This window comes from Triturus cristatus, chromosome 8 (assembly GCF_964204655.1).
Source record: "Triturus cristatus chromosome 8, aTriCri1.1, whole genome shotgun sequence".
Taxonomy (NCBI): Eukaryota; Metazoa; Chordata; class Amphibia; order Caudata; family Salamandridae; genus Triturus; species Triturus cristatus.
This window is the reverse complement of record NC_140591.1, coordinates 227,569,887-227,591,703: the sequence shown is the minus strand read 5'-3', so window position 1 is coordinate 227,591,703 and position 21,817 is coordinate 227,569,887. Positions and strand designations below refer to the sequence as shown.

The 21,817-nt window shown below is 40.6% G+C and overlaps 1 protein-coding gene across 4 annotated transcripts in view; it reads left to right on the top strand.

Annotated features, from left to right (window-relative positions):
- FAM76B (family with sequence similarity 76 member B) overlaps positions 1–21,817 on the top strand; it is a 135,345-nt gene that overhangs the window by 17,077 nt on the left and 96,451 nt on the right. For all 4 annotated transcript variants that reach the window (XR_014967663.1, XM_085621418.1, XM_085621416.1 and 1 more), the window contains exons 4-6: positions 4,108–4,263; positions 4,791–4,999; positions 14,283–14,318. Coding sequence is in view for 3 of the 4 variants with exons in the window: in XM_085621418.1 (XP_085477544.1) it covers positions 4,108–4,263; positions 4,791–4,999; positions 14,283–14,318 (401 nt within the window). In the remaining variant the exon portion in view is untranslated. The remainder of the gene's footprint in view (positions 1–4,107; positions 4,264–4,790; positions 5,000–14,282; positions 14,319–21,817) is intronic.

Sequence of the window (21,817 nt, the reverse complement as noted above, 5' to 3'; positions counted from 1 at the left end):
TTTGCAATCGACGAGGTTTTCTCGGCTTCATAAACACGCCTGGCTGATTGCTCGGGTTACCTCTCTCCTGACTCTGCAGCCACAACGAGGCAACGACGGATAGGTGAGCACTCTCCCTATCCTTACGAGGTTTTTCATAGGTAACATTGTCACTGTGCCTGTATTTTTATATGCAATCTCTCGTGTTTTAGGCTCCCTCTGGTGGATACTTTATTTAGGAGCTTATTTAAAATCTTAGCATGTTTGGCACATACAGATTGTCATTCCTATCATGCCTTTAACATTATAGAGAACACCCTCCTCTTCCTGATAACATGAATCTGTATTATTACCTGATAACTTTCACACTCTGGAGGAACTCTCATAATGTAAACTTGACGTTTAGCATCATGGGGAAGCAAAGAAAATATGGGTTTTTCACATTGCGCCTTCCCTTGTTTTACGGCACTTTATCACAGTATATAGGCAATGGTTTCTTCTCTTGGGTTGACACGTGTGGTTTTACTTACATATACTTGGTACACAGTCGCTAGTAGTTAACTACACTAGCACACCTATGAAGATGTATTAAGTTTTTATGATTATTTGCTGGATGTTGGGAGTTTAATTTTTCTTCCATACAGAGCGGGGCCTCCTAGTCCTGAGCCAGGATCCAGGCGAGGTGAGGTCCGTTCCTCGATCATTACGGGTAAGCCCCCTAACACAAGGCTGGGTACGAATACAATATTGGGAGTACTATTTTTAAAGACTGAGACACTTTCCATTTGTTCTCTTAACAGATGCACGCTGCATCCTTTTGAGGCGGAGGATCTACTTAAGGTTGTACATTGTGCCACCTCTAAATGATAGTGAGATAAATTTAAATTTTCTTTTTTCCTTTTCTCCACTATACATTTTATTCTCCACCTGTTTGCAGTAGCGAAAATCTAACAACAAGGGTCCTGAAGAAAGCCGCAGGGATAAATGTATCTCATTAGGCTGAAACATGTCGACCTCTCTATACAGCAGTTATTTGTTTGACACTGCTTTTTGCACTGTTGTTTTACTTAGAATGTGAGACACATATTAAACTAGTAGTGTTTTCTCACAATTCTATTTTAACACACCACTCTATTTTCTTTTGTTAGCACTGCACTCCTTTCGATTGCTCTATCATCTTACTATTGTTGGTCTTCTCGCTCCAATCCGTTGACAATCTTGGACCACCCTTGAGTGAAATCACTCCCATTTAGATGCTCTCTATGATCAAGAGAAGCATCTTATTTTGGATTGGATGACCAGATGATAAGATTGATCACACAGACAATTGATGGGTATCCAAAACTTCGCTCTGAGGTCCTCATAGATTGCATTTGGTTGTCTCTTTCTTTTTCTTTTACTCCCTCCTCTGCTATGTGGGACTAACTAGCCCTCTATTTCACATTTCTGCTCAATTTGCAGGATTTTGTTAGACCCCCAGTTCCTTTATTTGTTTTTCAATTATAGGATTAGGGGATTAGAACTGAGGCAGGTCATTAAACTTTCCCTTCGACCCTATCATACTCTCTTTGTGCTTGGATATTTCATAGTTAGCCACTTCAGTTCATCTCGTCTGACCTCCCATTGTCTTGAAATGGCTTGCAAATGAGGTTGCCACCTCTAGCACCTTGCCAACGGGCTGTATGGGAACGCTCACCACAGTGCTCTCGGTTTGACTCCCCTAGAGTATGTGTTGCTCTGCAGTTGCACCTGACTGCATAGTGCTCTTTTCTCACAGTTTTCCTTGGTAACCGGAAAGGTCCGGAAGCTCTTCTCCCTGAATCCTCTCTGATGACCAAAGCACCGGAAGAACCTGCTGCTGGGAGCTCATGATGAATCCCACCATCCCGGCGGCTGGCAAGTCTTGGCTGGGTACTTGATTTTAATTAGAGACGACTAATGGTGTAAGCTGTGATGTGCCAGTTTTCACAGAACAAGGAGAATACTCGGGCTGTAGGACCAACTGGTCGAAACTACTGTGATGGTTCTAAAGAAATGGAACCCACAGCAGGTGCAGTGGTAGAACATCAAGCTATAAAGAGATGGATTCAAGTATTTGGGTATAGAAGTAGCCGGAACATAAGAAACCACCTTTGACCTGACTGTAACTTAAGTTTAGGGCTGACAGTTTCAGGAAGATGCTAAGCAATGGTGAAAACCACTGCTCTTACTTATTGGAAGAGCAGCCGTCCTCAAAGGGATACCTGCCAAAGTTTCTATATATTCTACAAAATATCCTATATGTGGTACCTGAATCCTTTTGTTAAGAAACTGGAAGGGGAATCGAAGCCCCTCTTATGAAATGGTTGATTCCTTCAAATATTATTGTTAGTCTCATAGGACTGTCTAGAATTGAGACCTTTGACAATGTTACTGGGCCTCCAACATTTGGTAAACGTTTGCCCAAATGTAGGACAAATGTGATTGTCTCCTGACTCGAGCCCCACTATGGTAACTTAGTCTCTTGAGTGGACGAAAATATCTGTAGCTAATCCCCTAGAATATAGTCCTAGCAGGAAGACTGACTATGGAAACCATATCTTCCATATGGAAGACTATTAGCAAACACACTCGACTGCTTGCTTACGATTAGGGGCAAATGGAGGCAGACCTGGACATGTGAAGACTTGGGACGCAGCCTTAATACGCCCCAGGGAAATAGCCATCCGAACCAGCCTGTAATCTCATCAAACTGAAAATACTTTACAGAACATACATACATGATTAGAATACAAAAAATGAAGCAGGTGTCTGGTGCCAAATGTCTGAAGTGTGGAGAGGGAGAGGTTACCTTCCTTCACACTGTTTGGAGATGCAGAGGCCTCCAAATGTGGACAGAGGTGCAGGATGCCCTGTCCAGTGTGTTTAGAGATGGAGGTCCTACTAGAGCCACAGTTTATGATCCAGACTATCCCCAGTGATGTTGAACTAGTCCATGGAAAATGAACTCTGGTCTTAGGGCTTGGCAGTAGCCAAATGGAGCATAGCACGATAATGTGAAAACATACAGCACTGAACATGAGACATGTTGTGTATGGACGTAGTCTAATGTACGGAATGCAAAGAAGGTTTTTTTTTTTTTTTTTGTAGAGTGTCCCCACAAATTCCAGAAAATATGGGAACCGTGAATAGTGATTTTTTTTTTGTTTGTTTTTGGCTAGACTTTGAAACAGACTGTGGCCTGGACCTACATTATTGTCCAGGAGAATGCAGTGAAACTTGAGGATCCTAGTTGTACAAAACGAATGCAGCTGTCTTCCATGTCAAAGAGTCCGCTATAGCTGAATGCTAACCTTATTTTCTCTTTTACTGTTTGTACCAATCAGCTAGTTTCATTTAAGTACTATGCAATAAAAATCATTTCATATGGCAATAGAATGTACAAGGCAGAACAGGTAGCCTGTGACCGTGCCAAAAAAATGGGGTTGAGAGACCACCCCTGTCATTGACTTTTTCCAACCCACTTTGGAAGAATTGCTAAATTCTCACACCATGTGTATGCACCATACAGATCCTCTGTGCCCAACGGAACCTTTTCTGCATGGTTAAACAAGTACTATTTTTCTGTTCATAAGAATGCCGAAGCATTACTTGGAGAAAATGCCACCCTCCCAGACAGATTTTATTTTTATGTGATGTTTGTTCATCTCCCTGTTCTCACATTAAATGGTCTGAAGCATTTGCTGAATGGATCCCTTATTTTACACCATCCCTGTGCAAAGATGTTTTTTATATTTCCAGAAATAGAAAACTAGGCCACGAAGAAACGGCATTCGGGTTTATTCACTCGCTTTAAGACCGTCCGACCATGTTTTCCTGTGGAAGTGTAATGTGCTCGAATGCAAAAGATCGCTAAAAAATAGAATTCTAACGTTTCTCCTTCCTAAAACCTCTGCATAGCTTTGTAGTCGCTGGCATGTGATATTCTTTCATTCTTTGTAGCAACATGACCAGTTGCAAACACGTTTCTAACATGCTGGGGCTGTGTAACAGCATATAAAAGCTCATTTTGCAAAGCTGTGCTATTTTCCAGTCGGTTGGTATTATGTTGTATGCTCAATTGTTCGTGTTTTTTTTTTTTTTGTCCAGCCTAAGCCATGTCAGTATTGTAACATAATAGCAGCCTTTATTGGCACCAAGTGCCAGCGTTGCACCAATTCGGAGAAGAAATATGGCCCCCCTCAGACGTGTGAACAGTGCAAGCAACAGTGCGCCTTTGATCGCAAAGAGGAGGGAAGAAGGAAGGTAGGTTGCCTTTGTATGTAACTTGCATGGAAAGTTTGTACTTTTTTCTAAATTAGAATTTACTAAAGAAAAGCCAGAAAATGTACCATATAAATAGGCAAACACACTGAGCATATTGTAATATAGGAAAGCAATTTATTTTTTATGTAATATGCTGCTTTATTACCACTAATAAAAAGGTGTTCTACCAACCCCAACACGCTTGGTCAGCCTAAACTTTCAGACATAACCCTGCATAGGTGGTTTGTTATTTCCATTGTATTTTTACAATTCTTAGGCTTAGAGAACACAGTATCCCATAAGGGGGCTGCTTTTGCCCCTTATTGTTAATGAGTAATCTTTGGTGAGGGGCACTGATAATTGCAATTGTTACTTTTTTTTCTTGACCGTTCAGCCGAGAGCAAAATCAATTAGTGGCTACATTTCAAAAGCAGATTTCTAGATGACCTGAAGGGCCCTGGATGTCCCTTTTATCTCTTAAGATTTTTGTGTGCGTGCAACTTATTTCTGTATTCTCTTTTGAAAAGGTTGATGGAAAGTTATTGTGTTGGCTTTGTACGCTGTCTTACAAGCGAGTTCTTATGAAGACTAAAGATCAGCGTAAAAGCTTAGGTTCTGGCCATTCAAATTCAACGGCCGCTCCTCCACCTGAGAAAGATCCACCCCCTCATAAACATCACCATCACCACCATCACCACCACCACCACCGGCACAGTGGTAGCCACCACCACCACAAGTAAGTACACTATTTCCTTATGTTTTTCGTGTGGGTGTCCATATAAAATTTCCTAAGCGACTGTGGATGTATGCATTCTGATGTTTTCCTTACCATGCTAGTAGATTTCTCATTGAATGCGGGGTTGGGTTAAGCAGCTATGTGCACACGGCATTACCTGGCAAATGTGTATGACTGCACTCGTGTTTTTCGTATTCGGGTTATAGTGATTGGATGGTGATCTCTCTATGTGGTAGTAACTAATGACCTCCTTGGCCATGACACACCGGGTCTTGTACTACATACAACTTCTTAAAACGAGTTATCTAATGGCAAAGGCTCAGTGCTCCTACAACCCACTGAGTACACCTGATGTTGTTAAAGGCATCTTTATTGATCAAACTGAGTCCGTTTTTACTAGATCAGATGTATTTTACTGATGTAAACACAAGTTGATTAATTATTGCTCTCCCAGTAAGGAGATGTTGTGGTTTCAGGCTCAGCTGCCTCAGTTTCAATAATTTGTATAATAAAAGTGACTTTTTCTTTACAAGACTACTATTTTGCTTCCCACGTGCCACATATTTTAGCATTTCATATCAGATCTCATTCCTTTCATGCATTTGCCATATTTCTTCCTTCCCCTTTTTATGTGTTCTGTGATTTTAAAACGATATGCTGGAGCACTCCATAAGTTTGGATAAATAACAATGACCTGTGTTTCGTTCCCGATGGAACTTTTTTAAGGCAACTGTTAAATTCTTCCTATTAACAAATGCAGTCGTTCTTTTCAGTTTGTCTTCAATATTTTTCAAGCTTACAGTGAAATGGTGCAGCTATTCAGTCATGAGTGGCACCGGCGTAGAGAGCCCTGATAAGCCCCATCCTGTCCTACACAAAATGAAATGTGGGCCCATCAAATATTGAGGACCAACAGATGAGGATGACTAGGCAGTATTTAACAGTCAGGCCGCAGAACAGATCACCGTTAAGAAACTCGTACTCTGGCACCTATATCATCTTACGTCACGTATTATTGATAAAGGAGTAAGGAATACAGTTTGTAATTGCACGCCTTGAAAAAGTCCCATTGGGGACATAACACATGTCGGCTAATAATCATATACTTGGTTGGAAGCGTGTAAACCCAATAAAGGTGACAAAAATATACCACATGACTTTGGACTTATAGACTGACGTTTCTGGTTATGTGTCCTCAAGCATTACTTATACAAATTGTTGAAGTGCCCCAGTGTACTGTTTTAAGATATTGTTCCTGTTATTCTTTATAACACCATGATTGCACAGGGGTGTGTACTGTGCTAACACCAATCTTAGAACAAGAGTTATTTCTGTATTCTTTCTACCCTGACTAGATGAGCACCGTGGGACATCTCTTATTGTCACAGCTATCTATCTGTATTTAATGAGTTCTGTGATGTATTTCATAGGCGTGGCAGAAAAGGCAAGAGTTTAAGGTCCCTTGTGAAACCAACACTCTTTGACTTTTTGTTTGCTGACTAAGGATTGTTGTTCTCTAAAAGCATTGTGGGACAGGTTATTGGTTTAATATGGTGACATTTCACAACTTTGAGGTATTCTGAACATGTATTTTTCACCGTTATTAAAGTGAGATGTTTTGTTAGTGCCCATGACTTAAATGTTACATTGCTGTTTTGGTCTCTTAATGCCATTCTTGAATCTGGAAATGTCGTAAAGCCAGTATATTTTTCTAATTATGTACATTATAGGGCACAGTAAAAAAAAAAAAGAAAATACATGATCAGTTGTGTTCTTCTTCTATCTTTTAAAGTGTGTGTGCCAGTGACCTCTTATTTTGGCTTTGGTAAAGTTTGGGGGAATTTAATTACCCATGTGGTTTCTGTTTTTTGCTCTGATTTAATGTTGTGTGTAATGAAACTATGTACTTTTGAACTGATGTAGGCACACCTTTGCTCTTGGTCTAGACAGCAATGACATGTTCTAAGCAGATGAACAACACAGGTATCAAAATAAGGATCTGATTAATAAGGTCATTTGAGCGGACATATTCCTGGATAATACAGTCCAAGTCCAAAAATGCAGGTAGATCCTGTTGGGAATTAAAAAGGGATTAATGAAGCTGCAACTTCGCAATTTGACGCCTTACCCAGCCAAGTTAGTCAGAGTAATTTACTGACAAAGTGGACCTCTAGTTATAGCACACTGTCTGTGATTAGTTAGGAAAATATAGGCCAAGGTTTCAGGTTGGCTGAACAGTTTTATCCAAGCCAAGAACTCAGTTTCACTTGAACAGACAAGTACTGGAGATGGAATAGAAGCTGAAAGTATGAAACATGAGCCATTCAGTTGTATGGAAGAAAAGGGTATGCAAGAAAAGGTAATTGGGGTGGAGTTCTGAGGACAGTTAATCTTGATCAGTTGCTCAGGCATCAAATCTAGAATATATACAGTCAGTGCTACCTGATAAAGCAAAAGGCAAGGGTTTAGCATGCACCTTCCCCTTCAAGGTGTGGTTTTAGTGTATTGTGGTGCATTCTTTGGATTTTAACGCTATTCAGTACTAAGTTGGAGGGGCTGTGGGTTGTTGTTTTCGGGGCATATGCCCTGGAAATTAAAAGTGAACAGCCACTGGAACTGCCCGGGAGAGGGAATACTAGATTTGATGCATTGATTACTGGAGATGTTTGGGTGACTAGGATTAACAAGACAGAAGGGTAACAAGTCAGTTGATTCCATAGCAGACCGAGGTGGTATGATGGATGTGGTAGCACATATGAGTTTATTGACATCAGTGAGGAAATACATTTGTGTATGTTCTCTTCAGGGGTGATGAGACGAGTAGATGAAAGGCTGTTGTAATAGAACTGTAAAGACGTAAGGCAAGGAACAATTAAACCTGTTCACTAACTCAAAATTTGCCACCAAAAGAGGAGTGATTATCTTTATCTAAGGCATAACATTACTACCATCCAAGAATTGGCAGAAAAAGAGCTTTTGGGGTCTTTTATCACCATGTAAGCCATTTGTTGTATTAGGATATGGTTCTAGTGAAATTCATGGAGATAGTGGAAAAGAGAAAGGAACACTTATCTGCAACAAGAGAGCTGGGCAAATTACAGTACAAAAGTAGTGCACTTCTGAGGTCCTCCTATGGAAGGAGACAATTTGGAATGTCGCTACCCTGACTATTAAAAAAGGGAGGTTCCAGAGTGATCAGACACCATGAAGAAAAGCTGAAATTTGGTGATTAGCCAAGTTGGGAGTAGAAGTTACTTGAGAAGGTCTTTTTTCTTTTTGATTGAAATGTATTGTTTCCACTTATAAATATAAGCCGTAAGGATGGGGCTGCGGGTTGAGTTTTCCCAGAGCTACTGTTGGCCGCTAGCTCCACAACTACTGTGTCTGAACATGCCATTGAGCTGGGTATGTTTCCATTTCCCTTGATTCTATTAATTAAAATTAATCAAGATCAGTTTCAGATTGCCCTTTCTCCTGCACCTGCTGGAGCATGCTTAGGGTTCAAGAACCGGGCCAACACAGCTGGCTCTCCAGCCTTGTAATGGCAGCTGGAGCTAAATGCTCGATCCTTCAAAGAAGAAATAAGAATGCATTGATTTGAGAAACACGTGGTTCTCGAAACTAGCAAAGGTCGATGGGATTTTTTATTGCTAGCCCTCAACCTGGTTTAAGAAGCAAGCTCTCCAACTACTGCTATTTAATTTTCTTTAATATTTCAAGAATTGCCATACACATTTACATCAAACCACAATAGGATTTTAAGGAGGACAAAGTTCTACTTTCCTACCACACTTGTGAATCTGTTCAGTAATTTTTGCTCTGCGCTCACTCAGATTTTCCTATGTAATTTCAAATGGGAAGCGCAGCTGTTGAGATCCCTTAATTTGTAACCTTAGCTTCCCACTTATATTCCTTATCCATTGCCAACCAGTCTATTTAAAAAGAAAAAAAAAAACTGGCATAAAGTTCCACGGAGATTAAATACCTTTGAGAAACCTCATGCAGGGGCTTTAAATAGCACCAATTCACCACTCAAAACAATCCTCTTATGGGTGAAGTAATCTACTATATTCGCCGCTGCCGATGCTGTAAATAATATATACACACAGGACTGAAAAAGATATGAATATTTATTCATCCAAGGTGGCAAAGTGGTTAATTCAAGGCATTTAGCTCTAGGTCTAACACAGCCCTGGCACTTATAATCTTATTTGGAGACTAGTTTGTTCATTTAGTTTGGTGGCAGTGGTTGCAGTGACAAGCGCTATATATATATATAATTACCTACTGGCGGTCGCCAGTAGGTAGTTATAGTTAGGACCACGTTTCCATAGGAAATCCGCAACATTCTATTTTGAATAACTTTGGCGCCGGCTGACGAATCCTCGCGAATTGTTCAAAATAGGTGGGGCGCTCCGCTCCGCTCCTACCCTGAAAGTCTCGGGGGGGGGATTCGTCAAGCGGGGGCTGAGATAAAAGGGGGGTCCCAAAACGCGTTTTTCCCATGCATTTTTCCATAGGACCTTTAGACACAGCTACAGCCCGAACGGCTGAACAGAATTACTTGAAATTTGGCAGAGAGGTAGTCCTCAGGTCAAGGAAGTGCCTTTTGTAGGTTTGGTGTAAATCTGTTCAGTAGATTCTGAGAAAATAGCCTTTAAATCAATATATATATCTGAGCCAGCTTACGGTGCGCTTACGGTGCGCTTACCGTACGCGTACGGTGACGTGCGCAAGCGCGATTCTGATTGGCCCTTAGATCTTAGTAAACATTCGAATCGGTCGAAACCAGGAAGCGGCGGCCGCCATGTTCTCTCTCGCACTCTGACAGGGGGTTGAAAAACAAAGCCCCAAAACATGTAAAGGGGCTGTTTAGACAGCTCCCAAGCACCTAGCCATGTCCAGGGAGTCCCCAACGATCCCCCAAGGCAAAAAAGGCAATTTTAATTTTTTTGAAAATTTCGCCGATTACGCTTACCGTACGCGTACGGTAATAAATTCAATAATAAAAAAAAAAAAATATCCACATTCTCCCCACCCCGTGTGCAAAATGTGCCTGAAGGGCACCTTTTGTGCATGGCATATCAGAGGTAAAACTAACACATATTTTACCTATCACAGCGATGCTCATCATATTTCCTCCATGTGCGCACGGTGCGCGAAGCGCATCGTGCGTTTATGGCCCATGTAGCGTAACGTGGGCACGCGGTGCGCGAAGCGCACCGCGTGCTCACTGTGCGCGCACGGTGCGCGAAGCGCACCGTGCGCGCACGGAACGAACTGCGTTAAGTGGGCGCGCACGCCACAAATGGCGTAAAGTAACTTAGCATTTAAAAAACCGTACAAATTCACTGAAAAAACCATAGGTTTCACACATGTTATAGTTAGCTGGACATTTTACTGATAAAAAACCAATGAAATTCCCCCGTTATAGTTACTGTAGGCAACTATAACTCACGCGACCGTAATCCTCTGCTGATGACATATGTGTCTTTATGAAAAAAAAATATTTGTAATATATGTATAGCTAAAATTTAATGGAAGAAGACATGGGCAAATAAGTGTCTAAATACAGTATTAGCATCAGCAGAGGATTACGGTCGCGTGAGTTATAGTTGCCTACAGTAACTATAACGGGGGAATTTCATTGGTTTTTTAATCAGTAAAATGTCCAGCTAACTATAACATGTGTGAAACCTATGGTTTTTTCAGTGAATATATATATATATATATCTCTTAGCAATTTCTGTTCAGCTAATGTAAGTTGTAGATTATAATCAGGTGCTGATTATAACACTGTAGGCTATTTCAGCCCCAAAAGCTTTATATTGCTCTGTATTTCCACACTAAGGGCGGGTTAAATATATATAAATAGGTTTTTATTGAGTGTTGACTAATAAATAAATAGCCCGACCTCCTTCTGCCGAACCCTGGGTTGTTTTGGGACAGCTCTTGATGTGAGACAAAAAAGGAGTTGACGAGAGTTGGAAGCCATGATAAGACAGGCACTGCACCCAGACAGAAAATGTAGAGAAAAATGGTTGGCCAATTTACATTAATTAACTATACAGTAAATTTTCTAATTGAAAACAAAACAAATCAAGGGAAGGTAGTCTGAATGCTTTTTTTTCTCACTTAGTCTTATGGTGGCTAATAACAGCAGTGGCATTCAAAGGGTGAACTGTTTATAGTCTTAATCCTACAGCATTGAATCCTTCCTAGATATACCCACTTAAACCTTTCCTCGCATTTTGGCTGGGATTTCCTATTCAAAACTTTTGCAATCTGAGAATGGGCCTAATTTGGAGTTTGGCAGACTAATTTAGTACCGTCGCCATGGCGGAATATTTTATTCCATCCATGGAGAGGTAGTTAGTCCACTTGCCAAATTAAGAGACGTCGGCCACCCAGTGAACACCTCTTACATTTCAGGAGCCGCCGCAACAGTGGTTCCTGTAAATGTATTAAAAGTTTGATGGACAGCTCCATCAACCTCATGGCGCAGCCGTCCATCAGACATTCAATTTTGTATTTAATTTCAAAATGAAAACCCAAAGTGGGCTTTTCTATCGGAGGAAATGGAAAGCGTTGTAAGTCACAGACAGTGACCAGTCGCTGGACAATCAACAGGCATATCACTCGAACAAAGGCAGCTTTTCAAGATGTCATTTCTACTCTTCAAGAAAATGGTTCTTTACACAGTGGGTTCCTTGGTTCATATTTTCGCATACCATATCTGAGAGGAAGCAACATGTTCATCACACGGAAGTTCTTAGCACTGCTCTCCATCAAACCACTTCTTGTCTGATAGTCACCATGGCCCATGCTTGCAAGACTGGCTGATCACCTAACCTGCACTAGCTGCAAAATGTACTTTCAGAAAGCAGAATGTTGTTTCCCCTATTTGGCTTTTGGTCCATCTATAAGACTTCTAATCCAAAACTGAAAATTCTTTTCTAAGGCATGCAAGAAAGTCAATATCTTGGGGCTTATCTCAACAGAGTAAAACTTGAGACTGAATTCAGGACATGAAAATCTCAAATGGTGCAAGTTCATGACGCTCCAGTCCTACACATAAAACTCTATTAGGACTTCCTGAATCATCGTTAGACTGTAGACCCCTCCCTTGGCACTTTCAGTAAAAATGGATCCAATCTAGGGATCGGATATAAAAATGAATTAAACGTTCAGCTGTCGGCCAAATCATGCCATCTTGGCCAAAGGAATTCATTACAGTTGCCTTGGTAATAGTGATAGTTTCAGCTGTAATGACATGGACTGCCTATCTTAGTCATCCGAAGGCAAATGGACTTTGCTGTTTTTCTTTGCAAGACTGAGCATGCTCACCTTTGAGTCCAATGCCATTTGACTACCACTTTGGCCAAGTTATAGATCCACAAAGAGAGACAAACAGTATCTTAGAGATTGCCATTAAAAAGGTCATTAGGCATCAGATACCTGTTAGTGTGACCGGTTTTGAGAACATAATTGTAGACTCTCTGTACACAAACAGAAAATTAGGTCACGAGACTGAGCGTTTACAAGATGGGGGAAACTCCTCGGCTCAATACATTTGGTTGCAGATATTTAAAAATGCCAAAGTTTTGCATCCAGGCTTTCCTCAGGGTATCCAGGTTGGAGGTGCTTTTATTGAATTGATACAATTGTTTCTTGACGCTTGCAATCTTTTTCCGCGACAGAACAATTCTTATGTCACTTAAGAGATGGGTCTTCCATGGTTCACAAAACAACTTCCTTTCTCTGAGGAGGTATTCCTGCACTGACAGTGTTCCCAAATTAAGCTTAGCCAAGAGAGCTGCTGAATAGCTAGGGTTTTGGTGTCTTACAGTTTGAGCCAAAATAGTGGGAAAATCCTTGAAGATGCTACAATTGTATGGGATACAGCAAAAAAAATCCTTTTCCTATGCCATAAAAGAGGCACTGAACTAAGTGATGTCGGAAGACATTTTCTCTTCTTGTTCTCTAGATCCGGCCTTAAAAGCTATGCACCAAGGGTCTCTTAGCAGCCATTTGTTGATTTAGAAAAAAACAACTGCAGTTCATTTTCTCCTCATAATACTAAAAGAATTTATGGCAAGTCTGCAAGGTAACACGGACAGGCGGCCCTTGCAGAGATGGTCTGAAAAGAAATAGTGTGCAGTTGTCATTTGATTTTCCAAAAGTGAGTGTAAGTTCCAGGGCTCATGGTCGATAGTATTTTAAACCAGCATTGGTAACGCAAATAGTTTGTGTTGTTGTCCAGCCTTTTGGCTTTGTCAATGCTTGTGTTGTGATTGTTTGTGCAAGACTGTTGTTGGAGCAGCTGCTGGGCCTTCACTAATCTAAAAAAAAATGTTGTTTACTTATTTATTTTTTTGCTCTCAAGAAGAACACATTGCCATAGTAGCCTCTGGCACATTTTATTTGTCGGTGTGGGCCTTGTGAAATGGCAAAATGCCAGTGGCAAAGGTAGCTCCATAGAATCTGCTGTAGTGGACAGAAGAAAAATCTTAATGACACAGTAACGTCCAAACAAGGCCTTCTGTTTAATTAAGTATATTATACAAAACATTTTAGTAAAATCAAAAGGCCTTACTAACACCAAACCTATATATCTTATTATTCTGAAAGAATACAGTGCTGTAGCACTGCAGCTGCAGGTAATTAACAGTTTCCTTACACTGCCTTGCAGAACAGCGCCTTGCTGTCAAAATGTAACTTTTCCTATGTTACAGTAATTAGCTGTCCAAATACGCTATTTGTTAGCCAGTGTTTCCCAGTTGTGCGGAGTTTTGACTGGCTTTTAATGTTTGTATGTAATGCATGGGAGCCTGCAAACCTTGCATAAAAACTGTCTTCAATTTGCTTATTACAGTCGAGTTGTGACTTGTAATAATGAAATCACATAGCTGAACTTTAACTGTAATAAGTTATTACAGTTAAGTTGTGAGGTCATAATGCCTCCTGCCAGAGCCAGCAGCCGAGGTTAAAGGCAGGTCTATGATTACAATTAAAGTTACAGTTTAAACAAGAAAATGAGAACTGGTTCTTCAGATCTATCTTCTAAAATAAACAGTAAACGGCTGCAAGGGGATATTTAAGGCTACAGCTTTATTTGACGATACGAACAATAGAATGCTGCAGCAGTTGGTTTAAACATTTTCTATTTCTCTGGCTACCTTGGAGACTTGATGTATCGTGGGGTACTTTAGCCCATAGTGTTTTTTGGGCTATTTTGAAACTTAATAAAAATATCTAACGTTACAAATTCACTCTTTTTCAGAAGCAGCTTAAGTCCCGAGCCAGAATGGAAGCAAAGGTAAACACAACTACCAAAATTGTAAATAAATGTAAAGAGATGAAATGAGTTCATTGGCTGTACTACCTCCCTTTGAAAACAACCGAGCACTCCCAACCCACCTTTCCTATTCGTGATTCACTGTACCACACGCACAGTTTATTCATTGTCTTGGCCATTTTACGTAGCCTACCTGAGATTGCATATTGAATTGGTTTCATTCACTCATTTCCTTGGTCTGCTTCATGGATGCCTCCTCGAAGTCATGGATCCTTCTTCTGTTCATTTTTTCCTCACCCAGTAAGGGACTTCAAACTTCACCTTCCTTGATCCTGGGGTGCATGTTCCATGTTTGATGCAGTTTCCTTGCTGTCGTTTTATGTGCTTCGTTATTTGCCTTGGGATCTTTTGTTCTGTGGGTGTGAATTAAGGATAGAGGATGCATTACTCTTTACAAAAATCGCACTAGGCATTCGGTGTCTAATATTTTCCTTCTCTTCTGTTCTGAATTTCTTGAAGTGAGGCACGTGCTGCAATACGTCAGATGGTTTGAAGAAATGGCATCGGGTTTGGGAGATTTCTCATTCTTTATAATCCGTTTAATACTGATCAGTCTATGCAGTCTGAGTCGCATTGTTTCTCTTGTTTTTGAAAATACATAGTTCAATTTCAGGCAGTTGGAAAATGCAAACTGTGCTTTGTTGTGTGGCTCTGGTGGTGCCTCGTCCTTCTGTTCAGGTGGCAGTGGCTGTAGTACAATACATTGCTTAATGCATGTTCCTGTTGGAAGGATGCAAACCTCTACAGGTGGCTCATAACTTTATTATGTGGCCTGTGGCGTGGTTGATTTCTCAACTAATTTTATGCTTCCTTGTGAACCTTCTTGGCTCACAAAAGACTGACTTTTACAGAGTTAAAAAACGTACTTTACTTCCTTTTTGGGGGAAAGATGTATCATGTATTTTGCTTTTGTTGAAATTAAGACCAGCATCTTTCTAATTTGTTGCTTTGTCTAAATTGCCATTTTGTAGTACACATTTTGATATCTATACTTTATCTAGTCTTTTTCTGATAATCAATGTTATTGATTTTATGTTGACAAATAAAACAATTAGTTCCAGCATAATTTTACCGTTCTAGTGGTGCACATCCAGATTACACCTCCTCGTCATATATTCCTTCACCTAAATCACTTGGCCTCATTCTGTAATACTCCTACCATTTACACAGGTTCTTTGTCTTTCTGGGGTATCTCCTGGCTCTGCAAATGGGTTCCTCATAAATTCTGTCTGTTCTAGAACTGTTTATAAGTGTGACCATTTCCTCTATACCAAAGCGCCATCTTCCGTTGCATGAGTTGCATGCAGCGGTGCAAACGGGTTTCCATCCTACTTGTTAAATTGTCTCTAACACTGTTTTGTTACTTTTTATGTTTTTAAAAACTTTCACCTTTATTGGGTAGTACCTATTTTGTTTAGAGCCTAATGAGTTTACAAAGATATTATGAATTAAAGCGAACGTAGAAGTAAAGGATTCTATTGTTTTCTCTCCTTTTCTAGAAATACATCGGGACACATCTGTCCTTGTTTTTTTTTTCTCCTGCCATGGGGTAAAAAAAAGCTTACCTTTTTTTCTTGAAGTTTTTATTCCTGTGTAGCAAGCTTCTTTTTCCCCCTTTCAGAGCCAGTGTTTGGGAGCTAGGCTTTATTCATCTGGTCCTTTTGATTGGGTCAAGGCAGTCTCTTGGTTTGTTTTAAAGCTTGATCTCTGAATGGGGGATGTATGATATATTGATTTCTCTGGATTCGTCCAAGAACTTTTTTAAATTATCAGTGCATCAGACTCTGCAAAAGGCTATGGCATTGATGGATCAGGTGCCATATGGGGCTCATGCAAAACAGAACAAACATAAACAGTTGAAAGTGTGACTGCAGAAACGTCTTTGATGTTCCCCTACTGCCTGAAAAAGTCTATATAAAGAATTTGCTGTGGACCTCAGGAACCAGGGTATGTGGAATTGCTAGGCTCTTATTATTAGAGGATGGATTAACAACACTGAATGTTTTTCCTTCTGATGTTGATGTACTCTAGACTTTCATAGAAACCTCTTGAAGTGTTTAAGATACTCCACTCCCCTCATACGATGTTGAATGTTTTCCATAGGCTAGAGTAAGTAATCCTAACCTTTTTCTGTAAATGTTTGAACTACTTTCATCAAGGATTCATCCCCTAAGACATGTGGCACTGATAGTTTCGGGAAGGGAAAAATCTTTTTAATTCCTGAGTTATATTTCATGGCCAGTATTTTTAGAAGATGCCGGTCTATCAGCTTGGGTAAAATAGCAGTTTCTTGTCCGGTATGCTCTTTTGCAGTTCAATCACTGTCATTCTTGGCCCCCCTCTATAAAATGGCCTGGCATACGTTTTTTTTTGTTGTCGCCAAGTTAAAGCGGCTGCAATATTTTGATGTACCAATGGAAGGTTAGGGATGTGGTTAACTGTTGATCCCTTGAGTTGATCGTAAAGATGTCTTTAAGCTCAGCATTACCTTTATTGCTTCCTAATTTGGTCATGTGTTAGATAAGTGTTGTGTGATGGCTATAACAGAAGCAAAGATGGGAGGAGGGCAGTCATTAACTCTAGGTCTGGCTTGACAGTGCATTCTTTGCTTTTGCTTGACCTATTGGCGTGGCGAATATTTATATCTTTGATGGTCTTAAAATTGGTAGTGGTGCTTGACAAACCCTATTTTATTTCGGTATACAATATAGAAACGCATAAAGGTGTTCATATCCATTTGGCATTTCACATGTATACCTGGATAACACACCGGAATGGCAGCCACACTTTGTTTCTCTTCTCCTTCAAATTGTGGTGTCTTTTTCAAAGATTAGATTGGGTAATTTTTAAGTAACTTAATTTGAAATGGCAAAATTATTAAAATGGTGCCTACTGGATTAATAGGCTTGTAAGGCCATTTTAGTGCCGCTCCATTGAGTCTGATTAACGGGCACCTTTGTTTGGCTTCTAATTTTTCATATCACCAATAACACTTTGTTGAGGCACTCCTGGAATTGCATAATATTGGATGACCCACGTACGTTGCTTTAGATGTACAATGTTACTTAATAAATGGCATTGTATTAAATGGACTGTGCTTGCCATGCTCATACTTGAGGAAAGCCCCAAATTAACAGATGTATGTTCTGTGATAGTATATATCATACCAGTGATTGACTAGGATGCGGCCCAAAGTAATTACTAGTGGCTGAGATCAATACAGGCATTCCATCCAGCACATTTTTGTATACTTAGACATGCACGAAGAGCAAAATTCTCAGTATCAGCTGCACATATTTGTTTAAACAGCTATTCAAAGAAGTGATAACTAGTCCAAGTGTTAACTGAGATTTAAACAGGCGCAGGTCTGAGTTGGTACATGTGGACTCTGCAGTGGAATCTGAAGTACCAGATGAATGCAATGCATTCCTGGTGGCTGGGGAAGCCCCTGGGGGAGGTGCAGATCAGAGGACATTGATCTCTGAAGGAGGCGGTAGGCTCAGGTTCTCATGGACAACAACTCTTCACTGTGGGATTGCACCAAGCAGGACAGAGTGGGGTCCTGCGTTATAGCCAGGAGGCTTTATGCCTATAAAGTTGGTTGGAGCACTGGGGCATTTCCCTGACCGCGACTCTTCAAACAGGCTTCTGAATGCCAGAGTAAAGAGCTGAGCTGACAGCATCTGGCAGATCACAAGTGGTATCTATGTACTGAGAAGTTGCAGGGCATCTTCCAGCAGTGGTGAGAATCCTGGCTAAATCTGTTCATCACCGTTGAGCGCATAATGTTGGAGGTTTTGTGCATTTGAGTTTCCACAAGAAAACGTTTAGGAGATGCATTCTCTCTGGAATACAACACAAGACATCTGTACGATTTACCGCCCCTCTGCGCAGAGTTTTTAAAAAGATCAAGAACAAATGGGCCCAGGTCATCCCAGTGCCTCCAGATTGGGCCCGACTGGAACTTCTGGGCATGAGCATCTGTCTTCCCTTCTATCGCAGCAAGAGGGCAGGGTCCTTCACACAAATTTGACACATCTACACCAAATGCATAAAGCTTGAGCTGCAGCCACTCACTGAGTTTAATCTGCCGTCTGAGGTGGTGGATGTCATTTTGCCCTCCAGGCACCCTTCGATCAAATCTGTTTATGCTGGCACAAATTGGTGACATGGTGTGGCACTCCTAAGACTGGTCCCTTCTAAGCAAAGCTTTTGATTGTACTTTTGCTTCTGTTGTCTCTGGCCCAGCAAGACATTGCATGCTCTGCTCAAGGTTACTTGTCGGCCCTTTCAGCCTTTCTGTAATTACCGGACAAATCACCCTTTTTAGGTCTCGCCTTGGCAGCGCATCCGCTGTCTCAGCGAGACATAAAGTAATCTGTAAGTGGGCTTAAATTTAATGTTCTGTCTTTCCGCTTGCAATTGGCATAGTTGTGTTAGTGTTCTTATCATCTTTTCTGTTGGCGAATTGCTAATTTCCATGTAATCCCGAGACAGCGGCGCCTAACTACAGTGTTTTTTTTTTTTTTCTGGTGGCACTTTTTTTGCCATCTGTTTTTGCACGCTGTAGCCTGCCTTTGTAATTGGATACTTTGGAGCTCGTTGGCTACTTATTTTCACTTCAGTAACGAGCGAGGTTGTAGCCTGCATTTGTAATTGCCGTCTTTTGAGCACGGTGCCTAATTTGTGCGTGTTATGTTATTTTTAGTCCACACGACTTTTGTTCAGCTATACGTGCGAGGCAGTATTTTATTACAGAGTTTTGTTTGTGTGTTATTTTTCGTCCGCACCAGTCTTCTTTTGCTATATATTGCTGTACTGAGCAAGGCAGTATTGAATTCCAGTGTTTTTAATTTGTGCGTGTATATTTTCTTGTGTTTTGCGTTCTTAAATGAAGCTGTCAGGCAAGAAGGTGATTTTGTTGGAACGGGATAGTGAATGTATCGGAGGATTTTATTGTGTAATTTAGCACTGTTTGCGTAGAAACTAATTCTTACTTTTTTGGAATTTTATACTAATGTAGAAGCTACCGTTGAGCTAGCGCTATGTTTATAACCTGTTTCCCGAAAACTCCAAAGGCGTGAACTTTAGCCTTAAGCTACAACGTTGTCCATAAGAAGTAAACGATGTTTACTATTTGTACAGGAAAGCGTTCTTTTAAAAAAAAAAAAATTTTTAAGTTTGTGCTGGGGCAACTAGGCAATAGTCATAGCTGCTTGTAGGTGTTATCTAATTTTATAATGTTGTTCACGTGCTGCAGAAATATATAGAAGCACTTGGCTGCTGGCTAGGCGTGCAGTGCCATTAGGCTAAAGGGGATTTAGCCCCCTACTCCTCACCCGTTCTGTATGGCAGCTCCGGCTCCTGCCGCTTCCCGGGCGCGCACACAGCCGCCTTGAGTACTAACATTTTTTATTTCGTCTGGGGAAGCTTTTTTTTTTTCTCTTGCATTTGAATGCGTAAAATGCCAATGTGGCACTAATTTTTCTCTTGCATGTTTACACATTTTTAGTGCTACACTTTACTTAGCGCTTGGGCCGGGTCTAAGCAAGTGTTGCGGTGGGTGTCGATCAGGCTTTCTGTTTTTGCCGTCACCCTAGGGGTTAAACTTAGATTTTAATCTGGCAGCAGTTTAGTCTTTTATAATTGATTATTTTTTTTTGTGGGCAATTGTATATAGCACTAACTTTGCCCTAAAGTATTGCACTGTGACATAGTCATAAGATACAATACACAAACGCAGCGTTTATGTATTTTTGTGAACCAGCGGATGTTTCAAACCTTTTTTCTGTAAACACAAAATTCGTCAACTTTTGCCTTATGCCTCAACGTCGACTTTTTTTGACTTCTTTACTAATGTAGAAGTTTCAGTTGAACTTTTAAAAATACTCCTTATAATTAGTGGTAGGTGTATATTTGCAAAGGTTTCAATAGTGCTTTTGGAGATTTTCACATTTCTCCCTGCCCTGTACCTTGCTTTTTAGTAGGAAGGATATTTTCCCTTAAATGGAGAATTTGGTGCAGGCTGGCTAATTATTTTAGTCTGAGTAACGAGCGAAGCAGTATTGCAACTCAGATTTATTTGGGTGCAGCGTTTTTAATTTGTACGTGTTATTTTTAGTCTACACCGTGTTCTTCAGCTATATTTGTTTTTACTTATTCTTAATAATTAGTGGTAGGTGTATAATTGCTAAAGTAGCAATAGTGCTTTTGGAGTTTTGTTTATTTCCCCTGCCCCAGAGCATTTTTGAGAAGTAAACCATGTTTACTATTTGTGCAGCAAAGCCTTTCTTTTTTAATTTATTTCTGCAGGGGCAACCATTGACAAAGCCAATAGTCATAGCTGCTTGTAGGTGTTATTTCACTTGTGTTACATATGCAAGTCTGCATGTCGGTGTAATTTAATTTTTTAATGTTGTTCACGTGCTGCAGAAATATATAGAAACACTTTGCTGCTGGCTAGGCGCGCAGCGCCATTAGGCTAAGAGGAATTTAGCCTCCCACCCTCCACCCATCCTGTATGGCAGCTCCGGCAGCTTCCTGTGCACCCCTAGTACTTTACAGGTCTTTACAAAGACCAGTTACTTGCTAACAATTGTTTGTTGTCTCTTTACTATTTTTTCCAGTCCCTGCATCTCCACTTTGTATATTCTTGGGAGATTCAGCCCCCCTCACCCCCTAATTTTTTTACTTATTTATTTACTCCCACCCCCCCCCCCCCCCCCCCCACACACACACACAAATATAGGTTGTAGTTGCGCCTCTGCAGGTAAGTAACCTGTTTTTGCTGTGGAATGGGTAAGTCTCCAAAGTGGCATTCATTTATCTTGTACATGTTTACACATTATGAGCGCTACACTTTACTTTGCGCTTTAAATGGGCCGGGTTCAAGCTAGTGCTGCGACGGGTGCCGGTCAGGTTCTTCGTTTTTGCCGTCACCCTAAGGTGGAAAAGTAGATTTTACCTTTGCAGCAGTTCTGGGTTTTAATTTTTATATTTTTTGTGGGCAATTGTATATAGCGCTAACTTTGCCCTCACATATTGCACCGTTTTACATAGACACAAGTTTGATTACAGAAACGCGACGTTTATGTTTCTTTGTGAACTTGCGCTATGATTCGAACTTCTTTCCTGTAAACTCCAAAGTCGGCAACTTTTGCCTTACGCTACAACGTTGCCCATAAGAAGTAAACCATATTTACTATTTGTATAGCAAAGCCTTTGTTTTTTCTAAATATTTGTGCTGGGGCAACCGTTGATAAAGCTAATAGTCCTAGTTGCTTGTAGGTGTTATTTTACCTGTGTTACATATGCATTGCTGCTTGTAGGTGTTTTTTTTTTTTTTAATTTGTTCACGCGCTGCACAAATATATCCTAGCACTTTGCTGCTGGTCAAGCGTGCAATGCCATTAGGCTAAATGGGATTCCACCTCCCACCCGTCCTGTATGGCAGCTCCGGC